This window comes from Hippopotamus amphibius, chromosome 6 (assembly GCF_030028045.1).
Source record: "Hippopotamus amphibius kiboko isolate mHipAmp2 chromosome 6, mHipAmp2.hap2, whole genome shotgun sequence".
NCBI classification, from domain to species: domain Eukaryota; kingdom Metazoa; phylum Chordata; class Mammalia; order Artiodactyla; family Hippopotamidae; genus Hippopotamus; species Hippopotamus amphibius.
In genome coordinates this window covers 164549958-164571671 of record NC_080191.1, presented here as the reverse complement: position 1 = coordinate 164571671, position 21714 = coordinate 164549958, and the positions used below count along the sequence as shown (strand labels likewise).

Below are 21714 nucleotides of genomic sequence, written 5' to 3'. Positions count from 1 at the left end.
GTCATGATTGACTGGGTTACCAAATTCTATCATTTCTGCAGTTGAATGAGCTAATGGGTCTTAGGATGTTCTCTGGGAACCTACCAGAACGCCTTCTGTGCAGTCAGTAGAGATCAAAATAGGGTCTAAATTAAGAACAGTGGTAGACAGAGGCAAGGTTCCCAATCAGAAAACCTTTCAACATCTTAGTCTGGCTGAAAGCAGATGTCAGGGAGGCAGGAGAGGATTCATGCTTCCAGATTAGGATATATTTCAGCTTTTCTCATCTTCCACAAAGAGATTGTCGTCTGCTCTGGTTACCTAACAGTGTGTAGTAGTATTCATACTGGATGGCTCCCGGGCTTTAACATGGGAGTGACTCAGGGCTACTTCATCGCAGAGTAACTCCAGTCCATGGAATATGCGTGTCATCTTATTAAAAACATCTGTCACTTATCCATTCTTCTTTCAACCACCAGGTTTCCAAAAGCCCTGCTCGATAATTATCCCAGAGTCAGTGAGGATATAAGGAAAATAGCTTTGAACTTGGAATCAGGAAGCCTGTCTTAGTCTGATGTTATCCAGAGTGATGGGTAACTAGAGACTCATTCTCTCTGGGCCTTATGATCCTTACTTGTAACAGAAGGATAGCAACTCTTTGGAGAGGATGAATATGAAAGTCTTTTGTAAACTGTAAAGGGTTGTGCTTATATAAGCGCTTGTTGGCACACTCCCGTCTTAACTTATATGACCTTGTCGTAATTATGGTAAAATATATCTTCTTGCCATGTGCCGTAGGCAGTGAACACAAAAGAGCATTTTCCTAGATAATTCCTCTTTATTGCAGCTGGAGAGTCAGAGCCAGGCACATACTTTATGAATGAGAGAAGAATTAAGTTGTTCAACTAAATCTCCTTGGGCTGTGGTTAAGAGTTGGCTGAGGCCATCAGATCAGATCCCAGGAACCACAACTTATTGGACTACATTTTTGTTTTTATTTTAATGTTTTTCTCTGTCTGGTGTGCTACTAGTCATTTGTAGGCTGGTAGACTTGCATTTTTGAATGGCAGGATTTATTTTTCCTTTTATATTTTTTTTTCCTTTTGGTTAGTGTGTAGTTACTTGTTTTTTGTTAAATGTATATGTGGGAAACCTCTGTAGGAAACTCTATGCTTAGTGGTGGGTGTGTTAGCTACATGAAAGGCAGATTTCTAGTTGAGATTCTGCCTGAACCTGTTAGGGTTTAGGTATTTTAGACTCTGTGTTGCACTCTGTCCTTTAACCTGATCTTTGTATGTTACTTACGGCATGGTTGGGGAAATTGTGTAATATCCCAGTAAACCTCTTTTAAACATACTCCATTATGCCGTATGCTTATTGAGATATCTCATTCAGACCTTAACACAATATACCAGGCATATTTTACCAATTCAATAATAATCATCATCATAATAAAAAATACTTATACAGAGATTGAGCATGGTAGGCATTTTTCGGAATGTTTTAAAGTAACTTTTGAAGTCATGTTTTGAAAACAAGCTAAATATATTTTTAAGCCCTTTATTGGAATATAATTGCTTTACACTGTTGTGCCAGTTTTTGCTGTACAACAAAGTGAATCAGCTGTGTCTACACATATATCCCCATATCCCCTCCCTCCCACAACTCCTTCCCGCCTTCGCTATCCCAGCCCTCTAAGTCATCACCCATCATCGAGTTGATCTTTAAAGAGATATACTCTCAATACAGAAAATGAGAAAAACACGGCAAAGTACAAACCAACATAGTCCACTAAACCCTTAGTCTGTCTTCCATTTCTGTTTGAATTTTATATTAGGAAATTCTTTCCAGTGAACCTGCAAGTATCTTGTCTTTCTTGTTGAAGGAACATCTCTCTCTCTGTTTCTGAATGGAAATGGAATATGCCATTCACTTGTGAATATTTGAGGGAATGCCTCAATTTGGCTCTGAATCTTTACTATATAGATTAGAGCAACCTTTCCCAAACAGTGTTTTTTGTTAAGAGGTCCATTCCATGCTGTGAAAAAAATTAGCTCAAATGTAGCAGCTTACAACATCATACATTTACACGCTCATGGTTTCTGTGGGTCAGGACTCTGGGGGTAGCTGGGCTGGGTCCGTTTCTTCAGGGTCTGTCACAAGGTTCCATCAAGTGTTGATCAGGACTGATGTCTCTTGTAAAGCTAGGAAACTATCTCCTTCCAAGCTCAGATGGCAGAATTTGGTTCCTAAAGGCTACTGGACTGTGGTTCTCAGTTTCTGATTGACTGTTAGCTGGAGAATGCCCTCAGTTCCTTGCCGTGTGAGCCTGTCCAATACAGCCACTTGCTTCATCAGACTGCAAACTGAGAAGGCAACAGATTGAGTCAACCAGCAAGATAGGAGTTGCAAAGAAGTGATATCTCATTACCTTTGCTTTATTCTATTAGTTAGAAGTAAGCTCCAGGCCCCACCCATACTTGAGGGAAGCAAAGTACAGCCACCTGTGAGTACCAGGAGGAGGTGATCAGTAGGGGCCAACCTAGAGTCTCTCTGCCATAGGAAGGAAGGAGGGAGGAAGGAAAGAGGGAGGAAGGAGGGAAGGAAGAAAGGGTGGGTATTGTGTTCATTTGGGCGTGAGAACTGCTGCATATTATATTGATACTTAGGATATTCATAATGCCTATTCATATATTAAAAGTTCCAAGAAGTCCTCTTAAATTTTGTTTACCCAGTACCCAAACATATTTGATCAAGAAACTTTTTTCATTAAAAGCTTTTCTGCTTTTATGTAGAACAAAGTTTGAGAAACATTGAATATATATATATATATATATATATATGTATTTTTTATTCACCCAAAAGATTGAAACTGTGAGCTTGTGGATATATTCCTGGGATCCAAGAAATTCTGTTTTCATAAATTTTGATGGCCAGTTGAAAAATTAAGAGGGGCAACTAGTGGGTCATCTGAATAACCTCTTATAGCCAAGGATGTCATGAGATTTCATACCTCAGTGGGTACAGATGCGGTTACTGTCACATTGGCATGTGTTAATAACACTTCAATGGTCAAAGACTAGTAAGAAATGACGTAGGACAAACTTATGAATAATGTATTAGGACCAGATGAAGGCCCAAATTCACCACGGTCCACTACGATCCCATAGTAGTTTCAACAGAGAAAACTTGTAGTAGAGTGAGTCATCACACACCAAAAGCACTCTGAGGAATGCTGGCTTAGAAGAACCCGGGCCAGATCACTCAGTAGAATATTCATGTGGAACGTTGCTTTTGAGTTTCCACAAAAGAACATTAACCATTTTATTAATAGTGTTAATTTGAATTTAGCTGGTTTTATGGTCTTGCTTTTATTTAATCTTGTAAATTGGTTTGCGATTGATAGTTGTATGAAGCTATAAAAATAAATGCTATACTTATAGTTTTATGATTGGAAACATGGAAGGAAAATCGCAGTATAAATAATTTGTCAGCACTGGAGCTTCTTAGGAAACTTTTGCTTCAGCGGATAACCGTACATTACTCAAGATTGAGAAACACTGTCTCATTATTTTAATAGTCCATTAATTATGGGCTGTAGTGACTCTTTTATCCCAACTGGACTAATAACATTCAGTGTTATTCCCTAGTTTGACTAATCTACTTTAAAGCTAGTGAGTAGACATCAATTTCAATTGTCTCTTTCTCCTTCAGCGAAGTGTCTTAGACCAGTGAGCTGGTGACCATTGCTCGACCAGGGGAGGCTGGGAGGAGCCCTCCTCACCCCTGTGCTGAGCTGCTGTTGTTGACAGGCATCAGATCCCTTAGGATTATTAAGAGACAAAAACAAGTGTTGCTTTTCTATTCAGTTTTCTGGTTCAAGGTAGTTGTACTTTGCTACATTGGAAGATTTCCTCACCATCAGAGGCTTGGTCCTTCAGTCCTATTCTCTGTGCGGAAGGAACCATGTTGGGTCTAGATTTTGCAATTTCACCACCTAAAAACATAGCTCCAAAGCATCACACTTTGAAGAGCCTATATGGGGCTAATTTTATAAAGTTGTATGCTCTGTCCAGTGAGAGAGAGGTACCTACAAGAAACTCTTCTGTGTGTGTATATGTATATATAATTTATATATATGTAAATTCCATGTAGATATGTATATATATATATATATATATATATATATATATATATACACATAATTTGCCCAGAGAGTAGAGAAAAAGAAATATTCCAAAAGTCAGACCATCTAGAGTCAGTAGGTGGTGGAAAGAAGACTGGGAAAGAGTCAGGTGACTTGGGTATGACTGTCCTGATGTGCATTTACTCCCTGAGTTACCTGGTGAAGGTGTTGCTCTAGATACCAGTGGAACTGAGGACACAAACACGTCATCAAGTAATTTCTTTTCTTTCTTTTTTTTCAATTGTTTGGTTGCCCTGCGGTTTAAAAGTCTTTACGTGACCCTGAGGTCACGTCATCCAATAATTGTGTGAGATGTTGTAGCAGAGATAGGAACTGAGGGCTGTGAAGAAGGGAGGGGCCAACTGCTGAGAAAATTTTGGAAAGTCTTCAGTGAGCAGAATCCTATGAGATGCCCAGGCTGTTTTGCAGGCTTATTCCTGGAATCAAGTGAAAAAATAGTTTATCAACCCCCAAATCCTATACAAATGTAATATATTAATTATGACATCATGAGGAAAGCTGGTAGCCAGACATGTACCTTTTCCTTGAATCCATATTGCGTTTCTTAGGCTTCCAAATTTGTAATTTGTCTTTTTATTCCTAAGTATTCGTGAGGAAACTGACTCTCCTGAACTGCACATTGAAAGCTTCTGGGTGTTCTGGGCTTCCCGCTTTGGGACAGAGATAACAGGGAGGACCACGTGCTCTGTCGCTGCAGGTGGCCCTCTGCTCTATGAGAACATCACATTTGTCTACAACTCGGAGCAGCTGAACGGGACTCAGCGCGTCCTCCTGGATAACGTCCTGTCTGAAGAACAGTGCCGGGAGCTGCACAGCGTGGCCAGTGTGAGGACCAGGGGCCCGACTCTGAGCTGGCCTGGCCTGAGCCTGGAAGTGCTTTGGTCCTGGGCTTGCTTGGAATCAGGGAACCAGGCCTGAAATGTCACTTTCTTTAGGGGAAGGACATTGCTTGTGGAGGCACTTTCATAGCCTTTGGGTTGGGGTAATTGTCGTTTTGTCCAGCTCTGGACATAACTATTAGATCTTGAAGAAAGTTAGTGACTTAATTCCTAGGACAACTGTGTCCAGCATGTGCCCTGCCTATCATATGAAGTCGCTGGGAAAATCTCTTTATTTTTATCAACAATTAACCAATATATTAATTATGTATATTCTACCGATTTCTACAGAAAGTGGTGGTGACATTTTATAATGAAAGTATGGGGTGAAAGTTAAATAAAAATCCCCCTTTCCATTGGAGGAACGAATGATACCGGGATCCTGCCATAAACTGGGGATGGTTCTGAGTGATTGACTCTGGTCCTCAGCTTTCTGACAGTCAAGGCGGAAAGGGAGATGTGATGAATTCATAATCCTCGTTAATAAAGCATCTTGTGTTTTCCTTCCAGGGAATCATGCTTGTTGGTGATGGATACAGAGGAAAAACTTCACCCCATACACCCAATGAAAAGTTTGAAGGTGCAACTGTCCTGAAAGCACTCAAAGTAAAGTCCTAACTTCTTTTGGATCTGAGTTCCTAGGCATCAACCCAGGATCTTCTGGGAAGGGCAGATACAGGGAAGAGAAGCGTTTGGAATGTAGGGTGCAAGTATGAAAGGGCAACTTCATTGTTTTTAATCATTCTTTCATTCCTCCATTAGGCTATCAATTTATCAAACTTTATATTTCCTAAATTTGCATCTGGCCAATAATACACAACCCCCCGTCCTCAAGAAGCTCAAGGTCCGATGGCCAAAACACACTCCATCAAGTTATCGTTCTGTACTGCGAGAAGTGTTTTTGGAGAGGAGTGAGGAAAGTGTTCATAGAGAACAGGGATGATTAGCTTTTAACTTTCCCTCTATGATTAGATTTATTTCAGTGGCTAATTTTCCTAACCCAAATCCACAAGTCTGTAGTAGTATTCCTACAACAGAGCCAACAGAGAGATGAGCGTCCTATATTGGCTTAATAAAACCTAGCATCTGGTTTCCTCAAGCCCTCCAGTCACCCCAGTGGTTTCTAATATTCTTCTTTTTCTTCAGTTTGGTTATGAAGGTCGAGTCCCCCTGAAGAGTGCCCGTCTGTTTTATGACATCAGCGAGAAGGCTCGAAAGATTGTCGAATCCTATTTCATGCTGAACTCAACCCTGTATTTTTCCTATACACACATGGTCTGCCGCACAGCCCTGTCTGGTGAGATTCCAGAGTCTGAACTTGTTCCCTTTTACCCACAGAGAAATGAGAAAGAAAACAATGCAGAAAAAAGCTCTGCGAACATGTCAGACTAATGATTTAGAAGGGTTCTACATTTCTAAAATAAAAGAAGCTTACTCACTCTGAATTTTTCCTTTCCTCCTTTTTCTACTTTTTGGTCTCCTAAAGCATTAGAAGACCATCACTCTGCCTATTTTCCCTTTCAAATCTGTTTCTTCTGCTTGCTTCAATCACACAGAAAAATGCTTTTCTGCTTTTAGGTTTCACTTTTCAGGATTCAAGAAGCTGGAAATTACAGTCCCCATATGTCCGCAAGTATTGAGGGGAGGAGTAGAAGATGAAGGAATCATTGAAAGAAATGTTCTTAAAAAGGCAGAGACCTCCTCACTCCCTGGCATCACTGTTTCTTCTCTACATCTTCTCTTCTACACCTTCCTGAGGAGGAGGAGAGAGAGAACGTCACGGAAGTAGAATTTAAGTTGTGAACTTTCCGCTGCATCAAATCTTTTCTTTTTGACAATTGCACTTTATCCTCATCCTTTTACGGCCCCATACAAAGCACAGCCCCTGAAATGCATGGAATTTCTGTATGTATATTTATATCAGAGAACTTTTATAGCTGAAGAGACAGGCGTAAGTTGTCTACAGTTTTTTACATCATGTTCATATCACAGCAGGACCAGAGTCTCTGGACTGTGCTTTCCCAGTGTTCTTTAGTTCGCTTGGCTTTCTGACTCCTCAAATTTGCAAGGTACACCAGCCATGGGAGGAGACAGACAGATTGTCCACTTTGCCCTTGGAGGTTATGGCACTCCATCTCTCATGCTTCCCTGTTCCCTTTCCTGGCAGGTCAACAGGAGAGAAGAAATGATCTCAGCCATCCTATCCATGCTGACAACTGCCTGTTGGATCCAGAGGCCAATGAATGCTGGAAGGAGCCTCCTGCTTACACATTCCGGGATTATAGGTACCACCAGCACTTGCTTCAAAAGAAAGCTTTTGCCTAACAGTTATCGAAACCCCGTGGAAACTAGAAAGTTCATCTCTTTGCCTGTCATCATCATTCATTTTGATGAAGCAGAGATGCTCAAATAATTTTTTTTAATTTTTTAAATTTTTGGCTGAATTGGGTCTTCGTTGCTGCATGCAGGCTTTCTCTAGTTGAGAAGAGCGGGGACTACTCTTCCTTGCGGTGCACAGGCTTCTCACTGCAGTGGCTTCTGTTGTTGCAGAGCACGGGCTCTATGCATGCGGGCTTCAGTAGTTGTGGCACACGGGCTTAGTTGCTCCGAGGCATGTGGGATCTTCCGAGGTCAGGGATAAAACCTGTGTCCCCTGCATTGGCAGGCAGATTCTCAACTACTGCACCACCAGGGAAGTCCCTCAAATAATCTTCCAAAGCAGCTGCCACAACCAAGTTGTGACTTCAGCATCTCGTATTTTATCTTAAATGTCCCTGAACATTTTTTTGTATCCTCTTCCACGGAATGCCCATTTTGTTTTAATATCAAAAGTAAAGTTTATGGTTTTTTTTTTTTGCTCACTTGGCTTTCACTTAAACGTAACCTTTGTGGTATGTGTATCGCAGTCTGAGGACACAGAGTGTGTATCTCAACAGGTACAGACATCTCATCACATCTTTTATGTATGTGTGCATTTTGTAAATAATAAACTGGAAACAGGAGAGAAAAATGGTTTTTTCTTATTGAATGATATTTTACTGTGTAAAGAAGAGTCAGGAGCTGTAGTCACCACGTATATAATGTGTTAGTTATCACTACGCTGTCCTCGATACAAAAACGTTTATTGAGCGCCCCCTATCTTCAAGGCTAGGCAGCACCCCTTGGAGCTCTCCAGTTACTTAAGGACAAAATAAGTCCTTTAGAGTTATTAGTATAAAAGGAAAGAAGAGACCTTTAGATTCTGTGGGCAAGGTCAGAGGGCTAGATTAAACCTAGTTAGATTTTATTTGCAGGAAGTGAAGTGTGAGATGAAGTTTGAAATATGATTAAAATTTTCATGTAAGTGGAATAAATAAATACTTCAGGGGTATGACCCTACATCTGATCTTACTCTTGAGGGTTAGGAGGCCAATCATTTTTCATGTTTAGTTCAGAGGAAACGTACGAATTCATGCCCAGTCTCCAGGATTCTGCGGTGGTGCTGTGCAGGCATATAAGAGGACCAATGGTTTCCCTTTCTTCTTGCAGTGCTCTCCTGTATATGAATGATGACTTTGAAGGAGGAGAGTTCATATTCACTGAGATGGATGCCAAGACTGTGACTGTGAGCAAGCCTATTCTTTCAAGTTTATCTAGAATTTTCAGTCTCAACTTTGCCATTTTCCCAGGACTGCTGGATTTCAGATATTTCCGAGCTTGAGAATTCACGAAGTGGAGAGAGATCCAGTAAATGTATATATCATAAAATGTTAGAAATGGAGTCATCGATAAAAATCTTCTTGTCCATTTTACAGATGGGTAATTTAAAGAATACATATTAAGGATCATATAGTTAGTTAGTATTAGACTTGGAACCAGAACCTAGGTCTTCTGATTCTTTGTCAAGTAATCTTATGGAAACATAAAAACACCTATTCTTAAATCACCTACGACTAGGACAAGTAAAATGACTGTACAGAAAAGCTTTCAAGTGCCCTGGTGTTCTGCATGCACTGGCCTTCATACCCCTCATTATCCAAATTATTGTGTGTGTGTGTGTGTGTGTGTGTGTGTGTAATTCTGATGGTAAGTAAACCTATACTTGAAAACTGATTTATACACATCACACAGACACATATGTGTCATATGTTCATACTTTGGATGAGATTCTAAACACACCTTCTTAGATCAAAAATCAAAAGTTAAACTCAACCACCATCTTCCTTTTTTTAAAAAAAAAACTTTTGTTGAGATATAATTGACATACAATAAACTGCATGTATTTAAAGTGCACCATTTGATTTTTTTTTCTTATTAGTAATGTCTATATGGCAATCCCAATCTCCCAATTCATCCCACCTCAACCACCATCTTCCTAAGCAAACTAATACCTCTGGAAAACCAGCCTACTGAGCACTTATAAACCATATAGCCAGAATCTTTGGTCTTTAAGCTGAACAGCATATGCCATGGTAGAAAAAAACGGGTTTTCTGATTGAGGAGATAATTGAATTATAAATAGATTATGAGATATCTCTGTCCTCCATGCAAAATCGAAATAGCTGAGAAATGTATGTGATAAACTTCAAGGATTTTGCATTATATAAGCTATTTCCACAACATTTTTTCTGAGTTTTATGTCTTTCCCTTCATATTTTGTACCTACCCTTTTCTTAGTATCATTCATGGCATACTACCAGGGTGTAAGCAGATGATATAAAAACGATGTATTACTGGATTTAAAGGGAAAACCTTAGGGAATTCTAGTTAAAATTGTCCAGAAACATGGATATAACTAAGAAAAATATTTCATACATTTTAATATACTGTATTTTTAAAAGGTCATGGTACCTCACACTTTTTTTGTCAAAAGCTTAAATATTAACATGGGAGTATTTTGATGCTTCATGATCTGGGAAATTAAATCAAGACTGAGGCTCCGGGCTCAGTTTAAATCCCAATACAGAAATATCAACTTTTGAAAAGCCTCTGTGCAGAAAGCATTTCATTTCTGAGATCTGCTAACCAGTTCAAAAATGTTTGCATCTCACACAATTGGAAAGAAAATCGGACAGGTGGTTGAAAAGATTTCTTTGCTTCTACTCCATCTAGTGGCTGTATTTGGAGATGCTCAAATGCTTGAAAATAATTAAGCCAGGAATACTGTTGATACGTATGAATCATTAATTTAATGTATCATTAAATATGGGTGAATTCACCAATTTTTGAATGCAAGTTAACTGTCATTCTGCTTTTTAAAGATGCAGAAGCATATACTACTCCCCTTGAAGAGATTTATACTTTTAAAATAAAGATGTAGCTATTTTTAAAAGTACTGAATCTAACCACCACCATCCCCCCAAAAAGTAAAAGAAAAACTAATTTAAACAATGTTTTAATTAAAAAAAGCTCCAAGTTTAGAGATCATTGTTCCCAAATTAGTTCTCCTTCAGGTTAATGCTTATGGTGAAGTTTTGGGGGCATTTTGTAGTTGATTGAAATTCTAAGGAAACCAGTGCCAATAACAAAGAGAAATAGTTTTCCTTTTCAGTCTTCCCTGCTTTGATTCTGGAGGGAAAATTGGAGCAGGGAAATGCCCCAGCTTTGGACTACACAAGAAAGAAAAGTCTTCTAAATTCTTTGCTTTGGAAAAATCTGGAAATTGTACAGTTATTGAATCTGGCTGAAAATTTACATTTATTCAAGACAAGTACAGCACAGAGCCTTCTCTGACTTTAATCATCAGTTAGATGCAAAGCAAAAGGAATTTTCTTTCATCATACTTGGAAGAAACATGAATTATTTTCACACACAGTATATTTGTGAAAAATGGGTATTTAGTTATTTTGGTTTCTCTGTGCAAGTTTGAAAAAGATAAAATCTAATGAGTTCCATTTGCCTCATGAAAAGCTAAACTCAGTGAGGCTGTGTTCCAAAAGTATGTTTACAATAATTTATCTAAGCTTCAGAATATATTTTCCCTTAGAAGCAATGTCACCAATGGATCTTGTTTTATTCCTCCACGTATGTGATATGAGAGGTGATGCTCTCCATTGGATAAGATTGGTCCTTTGTGGCCCCACACGCATATAACCAATGCCAACTTCTTCGGGCAATTGATCGCTTCTTTTCCTAAACTGTCCCAAAGTTCTTTATGTGTCAACATACGTTCAGTTCTTCCATCAGAGACAAAGCATTAAATTGTCCACACACCCTCCCTTTAGTATTGTAAGATGTTGATGCCAAGACTCTGTAATCTCATAGGAGCAATAGCAACCACGTGTGGTTAAGTAAGTCCTGACCAACGCCAGGGAATGAGCAGCTCAGAAAACTCGAAATTAGATCCTAAAGCCATGTGTATAGGAAGGCTTTCTTGTCTTGCTTCTTATGCGTGAAGTATCAGTTATTTTGCTGTTTCTATGTGGAAATGTACAACAAATTCCTTCTCCAGGAACACAAAATCGGATGGATACTGAAGGCACCAGTAACTAGGAAACTCTCCAGATTTACATCAGAAAGTCACTTTGATAAAGCTGCTTAAGAAAAGCGACTCTCTTTAGCAAAGACAAATCACTCCTCAGTTATTGTGAATAGAAGAGCAACCAGAAACTGACTGCTTTTCTCTGCTCTTCCCTTTAGCACATGCTTGAGCGCAAGTGCGGGCGCCCAGACACACCCACACCCACACACACACACCCCCACCCCCACACACACACCCCCACCCCCCCACACACACCCTCCCACACACACACACACCTGGGTCTTCGGATCTTTGACTCCTCTGCCTATGTCAACGTTCCACATGTTGGTCGCAGTCTGGGAGTACCTAGTTAGGTAACAGTCAAGGACTTCAGGAAATTTTCAAAATATTATTCCTGAAGCTGGTAGTGAAAAAAACAGCCATTTTATGGTGAAGGAAACCAACGGTTCTTCAGATGGGCGTGTATCAACTCAATTCGATTCAGAAAATAGCTAGTTAGAACAGGTCCGTCGTATCAAATAGTAAAATGATCGGTACCACTTTCCTGCTTTTCTTTCTAAGCCGTGCTATGGAATAAGTCACGTTTCTATGTTTCTCCAGAAAGAAAAATGAACTCTGCTTAGATCAGACGCTTTAAACATGGAAGCAAGACCCCTAATATTCCATTGTTTCAGCTGACTCATTTTGGAGAGGCTGCTTGTTTGATCTGAGCAGTGCCTCTTTTCCCTTCTACCCTGTCCTACCTAACCATTAGTGGACAGCTCCACCTGGGCCAGGCACACGCTTGCAAGGACTGTGCCCATCATTTCAGAGCCCTGGAGGCTATGGAATGGGTCACCCAAAGGGGTGGTGTGTTCTCATCACTGGAGGTATGAAAGCGTTGGCTAAGGACTGCTGAGCAGGAATATTGTAACAGGAATTAAAGTATCACATGGGATTAGACTTAACTTTTTAAAATTTTTGTACTATGAAAAGTTCACCAACCGTAAATACACCAATGAGGAATTAGAGAGGGTGCACCCGTAGAACCACTACCTAGAACAATTATAAGAATTCACCAGCACTCTAGATGTCCCCTTGATATGCTTTTGTCATTTCACAAATATTGAATGTACATCTCCTTAGGCCAGTTGCTGTGCTGGTGCTAAAATTAGAGAAGTGAATTAAAAAAGAGAGCCTCCACTTTCATGGAGTTTGCCAGCCACCGACACAGCATGTATTGAGTGGTTACCATTTGCCATGAACTATGCCAACCGTTTCACCTGAAAACTTTATTTTCTAAAATCAATACTATTTTGCCTTATCTTTGTTTTACGGATAAGGAAATTTGAAACAATCTATGCCTTCTGCAACCCCAGGATTCCATTATTCTTTGATTCAAAGCTTGACCCAAATAATTCAATAGGAGGACAGAGAAGGGGGTCGCAGAAATGCTCATAAGATAGGAATTGAAAGTCAAATTTTCGCTTTCTTTCTCAGGCTTCTATAAAACCAAAGTGTGGGCGCATGATCAGCTTCTCATCTGGCGGAGAGAACCCGCATGGGGTGAAGGCGGTCACCAAGGGCCAGAGGTGTGCTGTGGCTCTGTGGTTTACCTTGGACCCACTCTATAGAGAACTGGTGAGTTTCTGACCCATCCAGAAAGCCAGCGAGACACCCTATAGACCTGCTTCATGAACTGATGTGTCTGAAAAGTCCTTTGAGTTCATTCATAACCCTTCAGGGATCTTAGAGTTCATGGGGAAAAAAAAAAAAGAGAAAAACTTCTACAGGATCTTTTTGTCTGATTTCCAACACTGGCTCTGTTTTTTAAGCAAGAACAAATTTTCTTAATCAGATCCATTACCTAGCGATTACATATCTGATGTTTGTAGTGTGAGTTTGAGGAAAAGAAGGGCTGTGAATGCAGTTCTTAATAAGATGGGGCTTTATAAGTGAATGTTTGCAAAAATAGACATCTCAGTGATATTCGGCAGCCTCTAATTAGTCTTGAGTTTATTAATAAATTACAGCATCAGGAGAGAGGAATTATTTTCTCCTGGTCACCAAGAAGACTGATTTGTTTCCTCAACAAATCTGTAAAAAATTCGCTGAATAATTTATGAAACATTTGTAGAAGAGGGTGAGGGGACCTGAAAGTTTATTATTTACTACTATTAAATATTAAAATACTTTTATTATTCTATTAGAAGTAGCTGAGGACGAGGACACTGAACCTGGATAATAGACCATGATCTCATCCTTCTGGATGCTGTGGTCAGAGGTTACAGTGTTAGTCTGTATAGCTGCAGAGGGATGAATTAAGCCCTGTGCATACAAGCCCATGGGAGGAAAATCTAGGTTCAACATAAGGAATAATTTTCAAATTGTCAGCCCTGTTTGGTGGAGTTGTCTTCTTTGGAAGTATTGAGTTTCTTGTCACTGGATTGCTCCAGTCAAAGCCTCAGCAACTACTTGGAATGAAACGCCAAACCTGAACCTGAAACTTCATGGCAGGGGCTAAACCGGATGACTTCAAAGTCTCCACCAGCCTTGAGTTTCAATGAAGCTATGAAATTCTAGTCTTTAAAATGGCATTCTAACCAATTTCCCTCTTTAGATCGCTAAATTGGATCCAATTTCATCAGAAACCGTTTAAAATGAATTTCTCTACCTCATATATGTTTTGCTATCAAACCTAACTCAGTTTTAAGACAGCATTCCCTACGTATTCTTTCATTCATTTCACAAATGTTTACAGAAGATGTACTACGTGCCTGGAAAACTCCACTAGGCAGGCCCTGGAGGTACACAGTTGAACAAAGCATAGCTTTGACCACGGGGAGCTTGGAGAGGCTGCCCGGAAATGATGGGGAGAAGACAGCACTCTGCATTTGCAGGGGTATAGCAGGGAAGACGTACTTAAGCGCAATCCTAAGAGAGCAGAGGATGATAGCCGGGGGCAGAAAGTGAAACGAATGGTTCTGACAAGAAGGAGCGGAGCACACAGGGTTCTGAAAACTTCGCGGGGGACTGAGCAATCTCCTTCACCTGAAATTCCGCTCTTCTCATACGTCTCCGTGTCCAAAATGCCAGCGTTCCCCCCACATCACTCCTGGAATAAGGAGTCTAGGTGTATGAGGACACAGTGGAGATACATTGCTGAAAAATTGTCTCACTTTTTTTTTTCTCTTTAGTGTTTAATCCCACAAACATTTTACCTATTTTAGTATTCAGTATCTCAGTCTTCTCTTGCAAGATATTTTTTTTTCTATTATAATAAGCTAACACAAAGTTCTCTTTGCTCCCTCCTAACCTGGAAAGCAGTAGGAAAATTCTTCAGTCTCCAGGCTGAGGCGACATCTAGTGGTCACAGGAGAAAATGACCAGAGTGCAGTTTACTGCAACTACCAGGAAAATTTTGCCTGACGTGATTCCTAGACTTTGCTCCACAATGGAATCAACTGGGGATCTTTACAAGCTATTGACATTTTAGCCCCCATCCTTAAAAATTCTGGGTTAGTTGATTTGGGTGTCTGACGTTTTAAAAAGGCTTCCCAGGTGATTTCAATGTGCAACAAAGTTTGAGAGTCCCTGAGTCAGGCACCTCCTTTCAGGTTGAATCCCTGAGCAAAGAAAACCTGCCTATCAAGATGTGATCAGAGGGAGGGTTGGGGGGGGGGGAGTCGAGGGAGGGAGGGAATATGGGGATATGTGTATAAAAACAGATGATTGAACTTCGTGTACCCCCCAAAAAATAATAAATTAATTAAAAAAAAAAAGATGTGATCAGAGCTCGCAGACTTCCATGCTTGTTATAGATTACTTTAGAGGCATTGAATTCTCAAGGAGTATTTAGCATCATAAATTCTTAAGGATTCCCCATATTAGAAGCTTCAGTTCCTTATAGAGAGAGTTCTAGCTCTTGAACTTATTTCCTTTTAGGAGAGACATGACTGCAACAGTCTCTTGTGAAGTCGGATCACAGAATTTTATATCTACATCTGTTTACTAATTAGCAAGGTGTTCTCCCTTCTTCATAGAGTAGTAATCATGCCTGTTACTTGGGCATCATGACAAGAATTTAGTTTTCTGTTATTTAGTATATTTGGTCCTTGTAGGTGCCTTTATGCCATCATGCTCAATTATAAGCTCTTGAATAAAAGAGGCTTTTTTGTCTGTTTGTTTTAAATTTCACTGAAGTATAGTTGACTTACAATGTTGTTTTAATTTCTGCTGTACGGCAAAAAGAGGCTTTGCTTTTAAGTCATAAAATAGTTCTTTTTATAACTGACTATGCTGGGCATTGTGCTAGGGACTCCTTATAGGAAATACAAACTAGGTAAGGCATAACTTTTATTTTCAAGGAGCTTGAAGTCAAAGTGAGGAGATCATACTGGGCCCCACGTAATTAAAACACAAGGCAAAGTTCGGTAAAAATTATTAGAGGCAAAAATGCATGGTGTTTAGGGGATAGAAAAGAGAAACCAAGAAAAGCCTCATTGAGGAGATGGATTTGACAGGAGCCTTAAAGGATGGGCATGATTTCTTTAGGGAAAGACCTTTTAGACAGGGAGAGCCCTTCATCCACTTCTGTGTTTATTCACCAACTATATATAATACAGCCCTTGCCAATGCCAGTAACTTTTCTGGGCGCAGGAAATACAACAGTGACCAAAAATGACAAGATTCCCTGCTTTCATGGAGCTTACCTTCTAGTGGAAAAAGACAGCAAATAAGTAAAAGCATAAATAATTGAGGGATTTGCAGATAATGAGGAATGATGCGTGGGAAAGAGAACAAGGCAACTGATTTGAGAGTGGAAAGGAGCGGGTGGCGAGATGTGAGAGCCTCCAGACAGTGAGAAGAGGAAGTCAACCGTGATCAAGGTCTGGGGGGAGCATCTGAGGGGGAGAAGAGGTTGTAAAGGCCCAGAGCCAAGAAGGAGCACAGAATGCTCAAGATGCAAAGAACGCCAGGGTGGCCAGAACATGGTATTCGAGGCAGAGTGGGCTGAAAAGAGGACACAGAGGAGGCAGCGACCAAACTGGACAAGCCGGTTGAGAAATATGAATTCTACTCTAACTGTTGGGGGGAAGCCGTGTTCCTTCCTCACCTCCTCCAGTCCCAAGAGTGACAGAATAGGAAAGACTGCCGTAGCTAACACGTCATTGACTAGAGTCATAATAGAGGAGGTGAAAAGATGTGGGAGGTTGAAGATGTCCTCTGGAGGTAGACCAACTGGACCTGCTGAAGGATTGGTGTGGGGGTAAGAGAGAGCATAGGATGTAATGCAAGCATCCTTTAAATCCTAGGAGCAGGATGAGAAAATTCTCAGAGTGCTATATTCAGAGACCTCGAGGTAAGTCAGGAAGGTGGAGAGTAAGGGGGGTGAGAGGAGAAGACAAAGTGAGCTGAGGAAGAGAGAAGAGTCAGAGTCCTTATAAGCACATCATGAAGGTTAGACCTGGAATGCCAAGCGATGGCCTGTGTGAGGGCTGTGAGCAGGGAGCAAGAAGGGGAGGGGTCCTGATTCAAGTGCAGAGGGTCCATCAGAAGCACGTGGGAGGCGGTGTGAAACCGATCGATGAGGAAGCTGGCTCCGCAATTGAGTTAAGAGATGACAGAGTGCAAACCCATGGTCCTCAAGCAGAAGCGATTTTGCCCTGTTAGGGCACATTTAGCAACATTTAGAGACATTCTTGGTTTTCACAACTTGGGCGGAGGGGATGCCACTGGTTACCTAGAGTAAGCAGAAGCCAGGGATGCTGCAGCATCCTGCAATTCACAGGACAGCCCCCTACAGCAAAGAGTTATCTGCTCTAAGATGTCAGCAGTGCCAAGCTTGAGAAACACTGGCCTAAACTAAGGGGACAGTCATGTGCACTGAAAAAGAAAGGGGCAGGAAACAGGAGGTGGAACAGAGAGGACTCGGTGACGTATCAGATCTAAGAAACCAGAGTCAGGCTTTGGAGGCCAATGGGGGAGCAGTGGTGGTCTTTACTGAGAGAGGAAGTACGTGAAGAGGACAGAGTAGGTCTGTGGGGGAGAAGAAGGTAAATTCAGTTTGAACACGGAACTGGAGAACTGAATTGGAGATCTCTGTGGGTCACAAAGCAGAAAGGGGAGTCAGCAGTTGAATATACAGGATTTCTTGGCAAGAGAGAAATCTTGGAAAGTAATTGCTCAGGACCCAGGGGAGTCAAGAGAGGGCACTCGGGTAGAGACGGAGATGAGCTTCCATCCTTAGCCGGATTTAGCGCCCATCCACGTGCAGATAGATGCCTGGAAGTGTTGGGGACGCATCTGACACTGGGCTGATGATTATGGTGTAACAGCGATGTGTACGCTGTCTGTTTTGCAGGAGCGAATACAGGCCGATGAAGTGATCGCCATTCTGGACCAAGAACAGCAAGGGAAGCACGAACCAAGTATCAACCCCAAAGATGAGCTATAAAAAATGAGAAAAAGAGTATTCTATCAGATATTTATTTAAATCGTTAATCTTATGAGAACCTTTTTATTTTTGTACAGAGCCACGGTATAAATGAACAGGTTAATAGGCGTCACCAGACCTCCCTTCTGTGCCCAAGGGTGCTTGCTTTGCCTCACTCGGTCTGTCTGTCTTGGTTTTTCGGTAGGTCATCCCTCAAAGCCCAGTCACCCCCTCCCCACCCCCCCCCCCACCCCCACACACGCACACACTCTTCAGTTGCTGCAGATCCTAAAACTCAAACAGAATAAGTCCGTTCTTGGCGAAACTACAGCTCCCGTGTGTGCCCAGTTCTAAAGTTAGCGTGTGATTTGGACTCAGAGGGCCTTTCTGGTTCTGCACCTTTCAGCCACGGTCTCTCCCAGGGCTGACGGCCATGACTTTGACTCTGAGGCGTCCATGGCAAGGTCAGAACTGTTTCAGGTATTGCTGGCAAGAGGGCCCCCAGGCGCTGCCAAGGAATGGCTCTGATGAGGACTTCATGAGACGGAGGGGCTCAGCCTTCCCAGGGCCCGGGTGGAGTTTTTGACTCTGGTGTTTTCAGCAGAGAGCACCCTTAACACTGGAAGCTTGGATTTGCCCTCCACCGTGCACCAGAAAGGACTGCCCTAGGAATTGTGTCTATAAACATGTTGTACAGGGGTTGAAGTGGAATAGCTCTTCATCCCAGGGACTTTGGAAGAAAATCTTTAATCTCACCGGAATTGGGGCAGCATGGCCACGTTGCCTGAGAGCGGGGTCCACTGGTGAGAAGGAATGTTTTGTTTGTTCTTCAGGAAGAAGGAAAATGGATTTCTGAGTGATTCCCCTTTTCATCTGTGTATATTCTGGGGGCCCCTCCTCTTCGGTGCATTCCAGCTCATGGGTTTTAGTGCTTGTATTGATGTGTTTAATAAAGGGAGCCTTGTTTTAATATTTGGCATCTGTTTATATTTCCCTGAATGTTTGGTGTATCTCCAGGTAACGGTTTTGTGGTCCCACAGGAGCTTTGGGAAGCACCCAGGGGTAATATTGGAGCATGGTTAGTTTTACTGGCAGGTGCTCGGGGGCTGCAAGGAAGGTGGGAGCATTACTTTTGAAGAAACAAGGATGGTTAGCAAACTGGTGTAAATCCAGAGAATGTCTGGTCCTTGGTGCCAACTCTAAGGATGACACTGCAAAGATAATGTTTTAGAGGGTGGGGACTGGAGTCGTTCTAGCTGAGGGTGTCTGCTTCGCTAACCCATGGGAAATCACCTGCCTCTGTGTTGGGCAGTGGTAGAGGCCCTATCCCTTAAGGAAACCAACAGATAAAGACATTTTTTAAAAATCACGTTTACTTTCTGCCATTTATGATCTCGGGTAGTAGTGAGAACATTCTTCCTTTGAGACTGAAAAATTGAGTCATAATGACTTATATGTCATCTGTTTTTCACCCAACCTGGCTGCCTTTTCATCATGGGAGAGTAAAAAGAGCATTAGATTTTAATCCCAGCCTGATCAAATATGCTCTGCTGTGTGACCTGGAGCTACTCTTTCCCTTTCTGGGCTTCAGTTTCCTCCTCTGAAAATGACATCATTGGTTGTAATTGTCTCCAAAAGCCCTGCCTCTTGCTCTAAAGACAAAACAAAGCCAAAACAAAACAAACCATAAAACTGATTTTAGATATATTCACAAGTAAAACCAAATTTTCTTCTGGTATTTGAGAATTGTGAATGGGTTCCTTATGTGTATGTGCGGTTTTTAAACCTTGAAACCTAATTTTAGGGCTGAAAATCCCTCAGCTTTGGAAAGGGAGGTTGTATTTGTCTGCTCTCTGACTGAGAAGTGTTTGCTGACACTCAGATTTGCTGATAGGAGGATCTGGCCAAGGATCTAATTTCTGTTTGCTGGCAACAGGTATCAACAAAGAAAACAGTCTTTGGCTCCTTGCGGTCCCTGCTTCCTGGGTGCTCTGCGCCCTCTGGGAGAGGCCAGGGCTCCAGCATCCAGTCTGCCATTCCGCCCTACAGACGGTGAGCAGAGGCCTCAAGAGATGGGCGTCGGGGTAGATCCCCATCTTGTGCTGGTGCTGACAACACAGAGTCGTTATTCCTGTTTTGCAGGCGGGTTCCACCTGGGACATCACGTATACACTCAAGCATTTATGTTTTAATCTGCCCCACATAAAACCGTACATAATTTCATTCAAATATTAGGGAGTGTCATCAGGTGATTTTTAAAAGATTGAGGTTAGAAATCACAATCTATGGGGTGTCTAGCCCCTTGTGTAGAAGGATGGGAAAACTCACTAGAATCTTTGTAGTTTTTAGAGCTGAAGGAGGCCACAGAAATCACAATTCAATTCTATCCTTTTGTCTGAGAGGAAACTGAGGCTCAGAGGTAGGAAAAATCATTGCATGGTTACCGAATTCGAGCAGAAAGAGCCAGGGCTGCTGAATTGAGTTGTACAAGAATCCTGGCACAGGGCAGCGTCCATTAGAGGAAGGGATGCCTTTTTCTGTGTGGCCAAAGATGGTACCTGCTCATCAATCCATGGACCTGCGGGACTGTGTCCACAAGGGGTGCCTTTTGCTAATTCACTTAAAAGTGCTGTATGTGCTTGAGGCAGCCCAGGCTAAAAAGCCCAATTGTTATGACTCCAAGTCCAGGCCTCTCTATCAATATCACTTGAGGAACTACCCCTTGTCTTAATGACTATCCCTTGTATAAAAATCCTGCAGTCTTACAGGGCTTTTATTTTCACCTGCATTGTCGTATTGAATGCTTATGACACAGAACAGGTTCTCAGGCTAGGAACCCCAGGAAGTGTTCTGGGCCCAGATTACGATGCCCATTTTGCAGATGAGGAAACAGAGAGCGGTGAAGAGACGTCAGAGCCTGTGCTCACTGGGCTTGACGTGTCCACGTCTGAGGCAGAAACCCAGTGTTTTAAACAGGAGGGAAGAAATAAAGTGCCAACTTGTTTGCTCCCAGGCATGTTTAATATAAAATAGAACACTCGTGTAAAGAACAGAGTTAGATTTTTGTAAAATCTAACTTTTTCCTCCTCTTTTATTTTCCTGCTGGTGTGTGAAGTCATATCTCCTGTGCTCTCCTCTGAGAGGTATTGAATTTGGTTGCCTAATTCAATGACGCGAATGCCAGGTGCCGGGCCCTGCTTTCATGAGACTCACAAAAGGGCAGAAAGTTCTAGTCAGGTGTCATTTTCCTCTCCTTCCAAGGCAGAAAGCATCTGGAACTTCAACTTCTGTTTGAGAAAACCCCGACACAGGACAGAGCGATCTTCTCGGATGTGTGGGGTGCCTTCTTCAGAGCCCTGAACGTAAACTGCTTGACAAGGAAATTTTCGTTTTATCGCAGTCTTCATTGATCTGTGCATCGCATTTTGGGGCACTTCTTTGGCTGAGGAGAAGCCATGGGGTGACAGTTGCATTTAATAACATGTAGCTATGAATTTTAATGGAAGTAGACATGCTGAATTATCTCACATAAGACACCACGGGGAACAACTTCCTCTCTGATGTCAAGAAAGGAAGTAGTGAGGGCCACCTCACTAGTCCTTCGTGCCAAGAATTCAGCGTCCCGAGGTGACAGACAGCGGCGTGGCTGAGACGTGGGACAAAGTCGAACTGTTCCCGCATTCAAAGCTCTTCGGGGAAACAGGAGCCATTTGGCACAACCCCCCAAACCACAAGTTAGATTGAACCCGTGGCTGTGATGCCTGGCTACAGCCTG

At 41.8% G+C, this 21714-nt stretch overlaps 1 protein-coding gene across 3 annotated transcripts in view; it reads left to right on the top strand.

Moving 5' to 3' along the window:
* Positions 1–18936, top strand: part of P3H2 (prolyl 3-hydroxylase 2) — a 154600-nt gene extending 135664 nt beyond the window's left edge. The window contains exons 9-15 of one of the 3 annotated variants that reach the window (XM_057737884.1): positions 4884–5011; positions 5575–5670; positions 6211–6361; positions 7232–7349; positions 8593–8668; positions 13004–13144; positions 17868–18936. In XM_057737884.1, coding sequence (XP_057593867.1) covers positions 4884–5011; positions 5575–5670; positions 6211–6361; positions 7232–7349; positions 8593–8668; positions 13004–13144; positions 17868–17960 — 803 coding nt within the window. In that variant the 3' untranslated portion in view covers positions 17961–18936. Of the gene's footprint in view, positions 1–4883; positions 5012–5574; positions 5671–6210; positions 6362–7231; positions 7350–8592; positions 8669–13003; positions 13145–14264; positions 15143–16818; positions 17846–17867 lie in introns of those variants that run through there. The other 2 variants (XM_057737885.1, XM_057737887.1) reach the window with 2 other exon arrangements.
* The last annotated feature ends 2778 nt before the right edge of the window (positions 18937–21714 follow it).